The sequence below is a fragment of the Salmo salar genome, chromosome ssa15, assembly GCF_905237065.1.
Source record: "Salmo salar chromosome ssa15, Ssal_v3.1, whole genome shotgun sequence".
Taxonomy (NCBI): Eukaryota; Metazoa; Chordata; class Actinopteri; order Salmoniformes; family Salmonidae; genus Salmo; species Salmo salar.
In genome coordinates this window covers 97,797,261-97,809,498 of record NC_059456.1, presented here as the reverse complement: position 1 = coordinate 97,809,498, position 12,238 = coordinate 97,797,261, and the positions used below count along the sequence as shown (strand labels likewise).

At 44.9% G+C, this 12,238-nt stretch overlaps 1 protein-coding gene across 1 annotated transcript in view; it reads left to right on the top strand.

Moving 5' to 3' along the window:
- Positions 1-8,644, top strand: part of LOC106572740 (innate immunity activator protein) — a 28,696-nt gene extending 20,052 nt beyond the window's left edge. Inside the window, exons 5-10 of the mRNA XM_045696390.1 lie at positions 55-295; positions 1,403-1,453; positions 1,557-1,827; positions 2,051-2,224; positions 5,076-5,922; positions 6,491-8,644. Of these exons, the coding sequence (XP_045552346.1) occupies positions 55-295; positions 1,403-1,453; positions 1,557-1,827; positions 2,051-2,224; positions 5,076-5,922; positions 6,491-6,586 (1,680 nt within the window). The 3' untranslated portion in view covers positions 6,587-8,644. The remainder of the gene's footprint in view (positions 1-54; positions 296-1,402; positions 1,454-1,556; positions 1,828-2,050; positions 2,225-5,075; positions 5,923-6,490) is intronic.
- Positions 8,645-12,238: the final 3,594 nt, after the last annotated feature.

The following is a 12,238-nucleotide window of genomic DNA, read 5'->3' as shown; positions in this document are numbered from 1 at the left end:
AGTTCATTGTTATTTATCTAAGCTAAATAAAAATAAAAACTTTCTCTCATTCAGGATTCAGAGCTTCATTCCTTAGAGGCAGACCTGGCCTTGCAGCTCCAGATCGTTGAAGCGGCTCGTAGACTCTCCGTGGAGGAGCACCTGTCCAAACCACAGAAGAAGAGCAGGCTGCAGCAGTGTAAGAGGGAAGATAGGAAAGTCAAGGATCTCCAGGAAGCTGTGTATCAGCACAGGATCAGAAACAAGTGCTCCTCTCCACCAACCAACAAGAACAACAACACTGCCAAACACAGAGGTGAATGCTGTGCCTGTGTTACTGCTGCCCCCACCTGGCCACATTGGGCTCTGCAGTCTGCAGGGAGCTTAGGTTAAACAGAATCACAGTTTCTAAACATTGTGAGACTTCCGGGAACGCTTGCTAAGCAAACCAAGCAGACCAGGCTGGAGCTTGAGAAGTCGATGAGAGAAATGAAAAATCATTCCTTAGTTGTTAATTTTCTCTAAATCTAAAGGCACAACCTAGATTGGATCCCATTTCTTAAGTAGTTGAACATGTTATTACTCCAACCTCGTGAAAGTGACGAACTGACACATTTTAATTTTTGCCAAAAACAAATTTATATCGAAGGAATGCCTTTGAGTTTAATAGTTGTACTTAATTGGGACCAATTCATTTATACAGATATTTTAGGGATGATAGCAACAGGATCACAGGAGGCCGGTGGCACCTTAATTGGGGTGGACGGCTCATAGTAATGGCTGGAACGGAATAAATGGAATGGTACCAGACACATCAAACACGGGGTTTCCAGGTGTTTAATACCAGTCCATTCACTCCATTCCAGCCATTATTATGAGCCGTCCTCCCGTCAGCAGCCCCCTGTGGACAGGATATACTGAAGAAGTATTTCAGATACTATTTTCATTGGACAGTTAAGACCCGATGACATGTTTCTACACATGAGCTTAGCTAGCCAAGGTCGCCATGACATTGACATGCAGTTTCTGCCTATCAAATGAAATGTATTTATAAAGCCCTTTTTATGTAAGCAGATGTCACAAAGTTTTTATACAGAAACCCAGCCTAAAGGTAATGCAGATGTATTAGCACAGTGGCTAGGAAAAACTTCCTAGAAAGGCTGGAATCTAGGAAGATTCTAAGAGATTATAAGAGTACATGGCCATTAAGGCTATGCCTATTTTCATACTGTACTGTCTTTGGTTATATTCTCACTCAGTCCGATGGAGGTTGGAGTTTTTTATTTTTTATTCACAATTGTTTAGTTATTGAATCACATAAGCAGTACATGTCAGAAGAATTACAATGTTGATCCTTTCCACAACCCCTTCCTCTAACTGAATGAAGTCTTAAATAAAGCCTTTCTTTTATTTCTGTCCCCAGATCTGTGCATATCTGACAGCTCCCTGTCTGATGCAGTGGCCCTGGACGATGGTGAGTTATCAACGAACACAGTAGAAATGCCAATACAATTCAACTATTCCAAAGTGTCATCATGTCTGACCCTTTCTATTGTGTCTCCTTGGTCTATCCATAGACTCTCTCTCTTCCTCATCATCTGTAGACCCACTCATACAGTCCTCTGTGGGCTCCCTGTCCCTCCAGTCCTCCTCCTCCCAGGGCAGTCTCCATCACACATCAGCCCAGAGCCAGAGCCTCGGCTCCAATTGCGGTGTGGAGCAGACCCAGACCTCCAGTATGGGCTCCAGCTGCAGTGTGGAGTTTCCTGAGCGCTCCCCCATCCAGAACTCCCCCTGGAGAGAGTCTAATCTGGACCAGTCCTATCTGAAACCTAACACACCTCTCAGGTAAGAGTCCATATCCTTTTTGGATCGGAACGCTGTTAGCCAATAAAGGTGGAGCAACTGAGTGTGCAGGTCTTACTTCACTACTCAAATATTTATTCTGCCCAGAACCCCATAAAAAGGGATTTGCTTTTGACTACATAACCTACATCTTCTAACTTTTAAACTAGCAGTTGTTTAAATCCTGTCCTTCCCACTCTTTCTCTCTCCCTCTTTTTCTGAGCAGAAGTCCAGTAGGGATCCCAGTAGGGACCCCAGTGTTCCCTGCAGACAGCAGAGTCCTGCCCTCCCACTTCCCCTCCATTAAGAACATGGCTCTGAGACATGGACAGATCAACTCCTCCAGCGCCCCCTCTACTCCAGAGCTGCACCTACGCAGACAGTACTCCCTGTCCTTCAGGTAACCAACCAACGCTTCACAACGTCACCACCGTTACACAGAACGTCAACACCATAACACAGACTGTCAACACCATAACACATAACATCAACACCATAACAGACTGTCAACACCATAACACATAACATCAACACCATAACAGACTGTCAACACCATAACACATAACATCAACACCATAACAGACTGTCAACACCATAACACAGAACGTCAACACCATAACACAGACTGTCAACACCATAACACATAACATCAACACCATAACAGACTGTCAACACCATAACACAGAACGTCAACACCATAACACAGACTGTCAACACCATAACACATAACATCAACACCATAACAGACTGTCAACACCATAACACATAACATCAACACCATAACACAGACTGTCAACATCATAACACATAACATCAACACCATAACAGACTGTCAACACCATAACACATAACATCAACACCATAACACACTGTCAACAACATAACACATAACATCAACACCATAACACACTGTCAACAACATAACACATAACATCAACACCATAATACATAACATCAACACCAGAACACAGAACGTCAACACCATAACACAGAACGTCGACACCATAACACAGAACATAACCACCATAACACAGAACGTAACCACCATAACACAGAACGTAACCACCATAGCACAGAACGTAACCACCATAACACAGAACGTAACCACCATAACACAGAACGTCAACACCAGAACACAGAACGTAACCACCATAACACAGAACGTCAACACCAGAACACAGAACGTAACCACCATAACACAGAACGTCAACACCAGAACACAGAACGTAACCACCATAACACAGAACGTTGCCACCATAACACAGAACGTAACCACCATAACACAGAACGTCAACACCAGAACACAGAACGTCAACACCAGAACACAGAACGTCAACACCAGAACACAGAACGTAACCACCATAACACAGAACGTAACCACCATAACACAGAACGTAACCACCATAACACAGAACGTAACCACCATAACACAGAACGTAACCACCAGAACACAGAACGTAACCACCATAACACAGAACGTCAACACCAGAACACAGAACGTCAACACCAGAACACAGAACGTAACCACCATAGCACAGAACGTAACCACCATAACACAGAACGTCAACACCAGAACACAGAACGTCAACACCAGAACACAGAACGTAACCACCATAACACAGAACGTAACCACCATAACACAGAACGTAACCACCATAACACAGAACGTAACCACCATAGCACAGAACGTAACCACCATAACACAGAACGTCAACACCAGAACACAGAACGTCAACACCAGAACACAGAACATCAACACCATAGCACAGAACGTCAAGACCATAACGTCAACACCATAACACAGAACATAACCACCATAACACAGAACGTAACCACCATAACACAGAACGTAACCACCATAACACAGAACGTAACCACCATAACACAGAACGTAACCACCATAACACAGAACATAACCACCATAACACAGAATGTAACCACCATAACACAGAACGTAGCCACCATAACACAGAACGTAACCACCATAACAAAGAACGTAACCACCATAACACAGAACGTAACCACCATAACACAGAACGTCAACACCATAACACAGAACGTAACCACCATAACACAGAACGTCAACACCAGAACACAGAACATAACCACCATAGCACAGAACGTAACCACCATAACACAGAACGTCAACACCAGAACACAGAACGTCAACACCAGAACACAGAACATCAACACCATAGCACAGAACGTCAAGACCATAACGTCAACACCAGAACACAGAACATAACCACCATAACACAGAACGTCAACACCATAACACAGAACATAACCACCATAACACAGAACGTCAACACCAGAACACAGAACGTAGCCACCATAACACAGAACATAACCACCATAACACAGAACGTAACCACCATAACACAGAACGTAACCACCATAACACAGAACGTAACCACCATAACACAGAACGTCAACACCATAACACAGAACGTTGCCACCATAACACAGAACGTAACCACCATAGCACAGAACGTAACCACCATAACACAGAACGTAACCACCATAACACAGAACGTTGCCACCATAACACAGAACGTAACCACCATAACACAGAACGTAACCACCATAACACAGAACGTAACCACCATAACACAGAACGTCAACACCATAACACAGAACGTTGCCACCATAACACAGAACGTAACCACCATAGCACAGAACGTAACCACCATAACACAGAACATAACCACCATAACACAGAACGTAACCACCATAACACAGAACGTCAACACCAGAACACAGAACGTAACCACCATAACACAGAACGTAACCACCATAACACAGAACGTCAACACCAGAACACAGAACGTCAACACCAGAACATAGAACGTCAACACCAGAACACAGAACGTCAACACCAGAACACAGAACGTCAACACCATAACACAGAAAGTAACCACCAGAACACAGAACGTCAACACCAGAACACAGAACGTCAACACCATAACACAGAAAGTAACCACCAGAACACAGAATGTCGAAAACCATAATATAGAACGCCAACACCATAACACAGATAAAGGTGTTGATTACCTTTATTGTGTCTTCTTGTGTGTCTATTGTTGTGGGTGGGTAATAAGTTACATAAATTATATTGATAAAATACATTGACTAGATCGCATTTAATAATGAAGTTGTTGTATTAATTGCACAGTATAGGGAGACAGACATATACAAAGTGCATCACAGTAGCTCACTTTTCTCTCCCCTGTCTTTTTTCCTCTTCTCAGGCTTCCCAGAAGTAAGCCCACTCATGACCTGGGTGAGGGACGTGGGAGAGCCAGGTTGCCACGCCGACGGCCAGAGTTCCTGGTTCGGTCTCCACAGTACGCCCCCCAGTGTCTGTACCAGTCCAGCTCTGAACACTCTGTCCCCTCCTACACCAACCCCCAGCGGCTGTACCAGTCCAGCTCTGAACACTCTGTCCCCTCCTACACCAACCCCCAGCGGCTGTACCAGTCCAGCTCTGAGGACAGCAGCTCTGAACACTCTCTCCCCTCCTACACCAGCCCCCCCAGCCGGGACACGGACAGAGATAATCACAAAGACAGGGAGGGCCCCGCATCTCCCGAGATCCCTAAGCTCTGCCCTCCTCCCTATGGCTTCCACTACGGAGCCCAAAGTCCCACCAGCCCTGCGTTGAATGGCTCCAGCTTTCACAAGAAAAACAACCAGCACCAGTCCTCTCCCAGCTTGAGAAGAAGAATGGCAGAGGAAGGCACCTGTTCCCCTCTTTCCCCACAGGGCCTGGGCAGTCCCCTGGGGAAGGGTCTTTACCTGTCCCCCTCCCGGCCCCTCCAGCCACAGCAGCAGCACAGACACTGGCAGCAGGGGCCCCCACCGTCATCCCCCAGGAGAGTTCTGAAGCCTCCACCCCCCTACACTCGCCTGGTACATACCCCGTCACTGAGGGAGTACCCCAACCAACCTGCCCGGGTGTTGCCCAGGGAGATGTTGTCAGACGAGCTCAAGTCCTGGAACCAGTTCCAGAAGTCACGCCCGAGTTCCCTGGAGCGCCAGGGGTCGTTCAGAGTGAAGAGCCCCACGTCCCCTCACCTCCTCCCGCCCTACCTGCAGGTGAGGATGCCCCCTAACACTCACCACCATTTCATTACCTACATCTCTCATTGATATTAGAACAGATAGAGTGTAATGTAATGTAGGGCGGCAGGTAGCCTAGCGGTTAGGAGTGTAATGTAATGTAGGGCGGCAGGTAGCCTAGCGGTTAAGAGTGTAATGTAATGTAGGGCGGCAGGTAGCTTAGCAGTTAAGAGTGTAATGTAATGTAGGGCGGCAGGTAGACTAGCAGTTAGGAGTGTAATGTAATGTAGGGAGGCAGGTAGTCTAGCGGTTAGGAGTGTAATGTAATGTAGGGCGGCAGGTAGCCTAGCGGTTAAGAGTGTAATGTAATGTAGGGAGGCAGGTAGTCTAGCGGTTAAGAATGTTGGGCGGTTAACCGAAAGGTCGCTGGTTTGAATCTCCGAGCCGACTAGGTGAAAAATCTGTTGATGTGTCGTAGATCAAGGAACTTAACCCTAATTACTCCTGTAAGTCACTCTGGATAAGAGTGTCTGCTAAATTACTAACATTTTAAGTATACATATAAATATAATGAACAGGAATGAAATGTGGTGTTGTGTTTCAGGGTCCACATCAGAAGCGGATCCTTCAGAGGGCTGCAGATGGAACTCCTGTACAGTGGTTTGTTGAAGAGGACTCAGAGATCGTCAGCCAGGTGTAACCACATCCATATACTGTATACGGTACACAATATATATCAATATATATGCAGTATATGTCTCTGTCTGTAACCAGGGGGAGTTTCCCTACTGCAGTATATGTCTCTGTCTGTAACCAGGGGGAGTTGCCCTACTGCAGTATATGTCTCTGTCTGTAACCAGGGGGAGTTTCCCTACTGCAGTATATGTCTCTGTCTGTAACCAGGGGGAGTTGCCCTACTGCAGTATATGTCTCTGTCTGTAACCAGGGGGAGTTGCCCTACTGCAGTATATGTCTCTGTCTGTAACCAGGGGGAGTTGCCCTACTGCAGTATATGTCTCTGTCTGTAACCAGGGGGAGTTTCCCTACTGCAGTATATGTCTCTGTCTGTAACCAGGGGGAGTTTCCCTACTGCAGTATATGTCTCTGTCTGTAACCAGGGGGAGTTGCCCTACTGCAGTATATGTCTCTGGTTGTAACCAGGGGGAGTTCCCCTACTGCAGTATATGTCTCTGGCTGTAACCAGGGGGAGTTCCCTACTGCAGTATATGTCTCTGTCTGTAACCAGGGGGAGTTGCCCTACTGCAGTATATGTCTCTGTCTGTAACCAGGGGGAGTTGCCCTACTGCAGTATATGTCTCTGTCTGTAACCAGGGGGAGTTTCCCTACTGCAGTATATGTCTCTGGCTGTAACCAGGGGGAGTTGCCCTACTGCAGTATATGTCTCTGGCTGTAACCAGGGGGAGTTTCCCTTCTGCAGTATATGTCTCTGGCTGTAACCAGGGGGAGTTTCCCTTCTGCAGTATATGTCTCTGGCTGTAACCAGGGGGAGTTTCCCTTCTGCAGTATATGTCTCTGTCTGTAACCAGGAGGAGTTGCCCTACTGCAGTATATGTCTCTGTCTGTAACCAGGGGGAGTTTCCCTACTGCAGTATATGTCTCTGTCTGTAACCAGGGGGAGTTGCCCTACTGCAGTATATGTCTCTGGCTGTAACCAGGGGGAGTTGCCCTACTGCAGTATATGTCTCTGGCTGTAACCAGGGGGAGTTTCCCTTCTGCAGTATATGTCTCTGTCTGTAACCAGGGGGAGTTTCCCTACTGCAGTATATGTCTCTGTCTGTAACCAGGGGGAGTTCCCTACTGCAGTATGCTATGCTACACACGAGGAGGGAAGGACTTTCTCTAAACTATTGAGTATGTCTGTATTTTTTGAGTCAATGGACTCTCTGTGAGATTATATGTCCCTGGTGAGGGACAACTGTCCTCGACAAAATGAAGAAGACCTTGGCTCCATGGGTAGTTGGGTACCATGATATGTATCTAGCTTGACCACTATTTTATCTAATGCTTTATGCAAAGCAAGTTTGACATTTCTATATAAAAGGCACTTTGCCAGTTTATTTATTTTATTAAAAAAATTAAGTTATTATTATTTCAGGTGTCAATTAGATTATTTTCTTCAGGTTAAATATGATATGTTTTTGTAACAAGTTTCATAAATTTGTTAATGACTATAATATCAAGATAGCTTACTGTAGAAGTTATGTGTCTGGCACACATATTTGCACAACAAGATTCACGTAGTTTCCAAATGAAGTTACGCCATTCTTAATATAATTATTTTTTTATTTAATTTCTATATATTTGTTTTCTTTCTTTATCTATTACATCGGGAGTAATAAATCTGCAACATTCCTAATATAATTATGTATTTATTTAATTGAATGTCTACATTATCTTTGTTTTCTCTATCTATTAACTTAAGGGATCCTTTAGAAGTATAGGCACAACTGTCACTAAATCCTTAATATAATTGTATTATATTTTTTCTTAACATCATTTAGAAAATAGAAGTAGAAAATGCTAGAAAGTGTCTGTTTCTCTGTAAGCTGTAGTACAATAACATGAAATAAGCTTTTAATTTATATTAACCTAAGATGCATTTGTTTCTAATTGGTTTCTTTGAAGCATAATTGTGTTGGAGGTTTTCACTGCATTGCGGTTTTGTTGTGGTACTAACCAGTTTATTGTCTACGTTTTGATATCGTTTCTATTTTTATAATTAAAAGGCTTGATATGACTGATCGTCGAGTGGCATTTATTTTTTGAGAGATTCATTTGCAGGTTTTTGTTTCTAGTCAGTATAAAATAACTTCATAACAATATTATTAACATATTTTAAAAGTCAGGCATGCACCATGTGACAGTTTGCAATAGAAGATAACACCAGCTTGTTACTTCTGCCACTACATGCAAGGGGCCAGAACCAGGACGGACTGTGCCGGTCTGTCTCCTTCAGGGAGTGTTTGTGTTGAAGCTTAAAACCAGAAAGGATCTTTGTTCAGGACTGAACCTGAAAGAGGGTGATCAGTAGGACCACAGCAGAGCACCAACAGAAACACGCTGAGGACAACCCAGCGGCAGTGCCATAGCCAGTGGACCAGGGGGTGCTCTTTGCACACAGGGCCACAACTAAAGAGAGAAGCTGGTTGTCTATGTCATGGCAGTAAAGTATGGAAGCATATGTCTGGGCATACATTTTGATAGCAATGTGCTTCCATAGCAGTAACATCAGAGCAGAAAGTCCTAGTATAGCCACAGATAGAACAATGAGACAGATATTTCACCGGATGTATAAAAGTGAAGCGTCCGGTTTGCATTACCACTCACTACCAAATATGGTGATGATAAAAGCCCAGTAGCCGGCAGTGGAGCGAGATGGATTTTGGCCAACATTATGCTAATTTTGTCATCAATAAAACATTTGATCTCCATACAGTTTTCTGTTTCCAAAACTATAATCTGTAACAAACAGAGTGGACTGCATTTTGTAGACTTTACACTTTGCCAAAGTTTCAAAAAATTGCATTGTTTAGAAGAAGTCAATGGCGAATTGACTTACTGTTATTTTATTGTTGCTCTTTAATTATTAGTTATTTTTCTATTTTCTTCTTTGAAATGTTTTCCTTCAGTTAATTTTGGTAAAAAATTTCTTAAAACGTATTTTTTCTTAAAACTGCATTGTTGGTTAAGGGCTTGTAGGTAAGCATTTCACTGTAAGGTCTACACCTGTTGTATTCGGCGCATGTGACAAATAACATTAAATGCTACAGCGCGTGCTTGGTTCTTCCCACCTCCTGGCTCATTCTGCACACTATCATTCATTTGCTACCATTGGAAACGACAGGCTCTGGTCTATCTTGGGTTAATTATACAAATCTTTGGTACAGCTATCACATTACGTTCCAGTCATGTATTGGTTGGTGTGCGCGTCACCTTTGTTTTCTCTCCGTCCTCTCCTTGCCTTTATGTCTGTGCCTTATTAGAGAATCCAAAGGTGAACTTCCACAGACACACGTCATGTTAGAATACAACAACGAGGCCCTTGTTGTGTCACTGTCATGTTATTATTGTGCCATTGATCATGGTTGATAAAGATGTTATACGGTACCTGATGCTGTTTTTCTTGGTGACTACTTCGTTTGGCTTGTGAGTGGGAGTGGGTGTGGGACAGGGTGCTGTACAAACTGGAGAGGGGTCTGGCTCCGGTGGTGACTGGAGAGGGGTCTGGCTCCGGTGGTGACTGGAGAGGGGTCTGGCTTCGGTGGTGACTGGAGAGGGGTCTGGCTCCGGTGGTGACTGGAGAGGGGTCTGGCTTCGGTGGTGACTGGAGAGGGGTCTGGCTTCGGTGGTGACTGGAGAGGGGTCTGGCGCTGGTGGTGACTGGAGAGGGGTCTGGCTTCGGTGGTGACTGGAGAGGGGTCTGGCTCCGGTGGTGACTGGAGAGGGGTCTGGCTCCGGTGGTGACTGGAGAGGGGTCTGGCTCCGGTGGTGACTGGAGAGGGGTCTGGCTCCGGTGGTGACTGGAGAGGGGTCTGGCTCCGGTGGTGACTGGAGAGGGGTCTGAGAGAGGGGTCTGGTTCTGGGGGGTGGACTGCTCAGACCTGTGCTTGTTTGGTGATCACTGCTTCGACGACTTGCACCAATGTGCAACTAGAAGAATGAGAGGAAGAAAGAGATGAGGGAAAATAAAAGAGAGAGTGACATGAAATGGATTGAAGCTTAAAACAAGATAAAAATATATATATAATACAATGTTTTACATTGTGAATTTGTCAACTGCATGAAGACAATCAATCAATCAAATATATTTATAAAACCCTAGGGCTCCGGTCCTCTGAGAGCCAGGAACCAACTGTGGCTCAGTTGGTAGAGCATGGTGTTTGCAACGCCAGCATGGTGTGTGCAACGCCAGGGTTGTGGGTTCGATTCCCATGGGGGGCCAGTACAACAACAACAAAAAATGTATGAAATGTATGCATTCACTACTGTAAGTCGCTCTGGATAAGAGCGTCTGCTAAATGACTAAAATGGAAAGAAAGATACATTTTTTTGAGAGAGCATACTTAAATTAACACAGGACACCGGATAAGACAGGAGAAATACTCCAGATATAACAGACTGACCCTAGCCCCCGACACATAAACTATTGCAGCATAAATACTGGAGGCTGAGACAGGAGGGGTCAGGAGACACTGTGAGCCCCGGACATGGCCAAACAAGCAGGATATAACCCCACCCACTTTGCCAAAGCACAGCCCCCACACAACTAGATGGATATATTCAACCACCAACTTACAAGGCTGAGTATAGCCCACGAAGATCTACCCCATGGCACAAATCAAATGGGGCGCCAACCCGGACAGGAAGATCATGTCAGTGACACACCCCTCCTAGGGACGGCATGGAAGAGCACCAGTAAACCAGTGACTCAGCCCCCGTAATAGGGTTAGAGGCAGAGAATCCCAGTGGAGAGAGGGGAACCGGCCAGGCAGAGACGGCAAGGGCGGTTCGTTGCTCCAGTGCCTTTCCGTTCACCTTCACACTCCTGGGCCAGACTACACTCAATCATAGGACCTACTGAAGAGATGAGTCTTGAATAAAGACTTAAAGGTTGAGACCGAGTCTGCGTCTCTCACATGGATAGGAAGACCATTCCATAAAAATGGAGCGCTATAGGAGAAAGCCCTGCCTCCAGCTGTTTGCTTAGAAATTTAGAAATTCTAGGAACAGTAAGGAGGCCTGCGTCTTGTGACCGTAGCGGATGTGTAGGTATGTATGGCAGGACCAAATTGGAAAGATAGGTAGGAGCAAGCCCATGTAATGCTTTGTAGGTTAGCAGTAAAACCTTGAAATCAGCCCTTGCCTTAACAGGAAGCCAGTGTAGAGAGGCTAGCTCTGGAGTAACATGATCAAATTTTGGGGTTCTAGTCAAGATTCTAGCAGCCGTGTTTAGCACTAACTGAAGTTTATTTAGTGCTTTATCCGGGTAGCCGGAAAGTAGAGCTTTGCAGTAGTCTAACCTAGAAGTGACAAAAGCATGGATACATTTTTCTGCATCATTTTTGGACAGAAAGTTTCAGATTTTTGCAATGTTACGTAGATGGAAAAAAGCTGTCCTTGAAACAGTCTCGATATGTTCGTCAAAAGAGAGATCAGGGTCCAGAGTGACTGTACAACCATCAAGATTAATTGTCAGATCCAATAGAAGATCTCTTTGTTTCTTGGGACCTAGAACAAGCATCTCTGTTTTGTCCGAGTTTAAAAGTAGAACATTTGCCGCCATCCACATCCTTATGTCTGAAACACAGACTTCCAGGGAGGGAAATTTTGG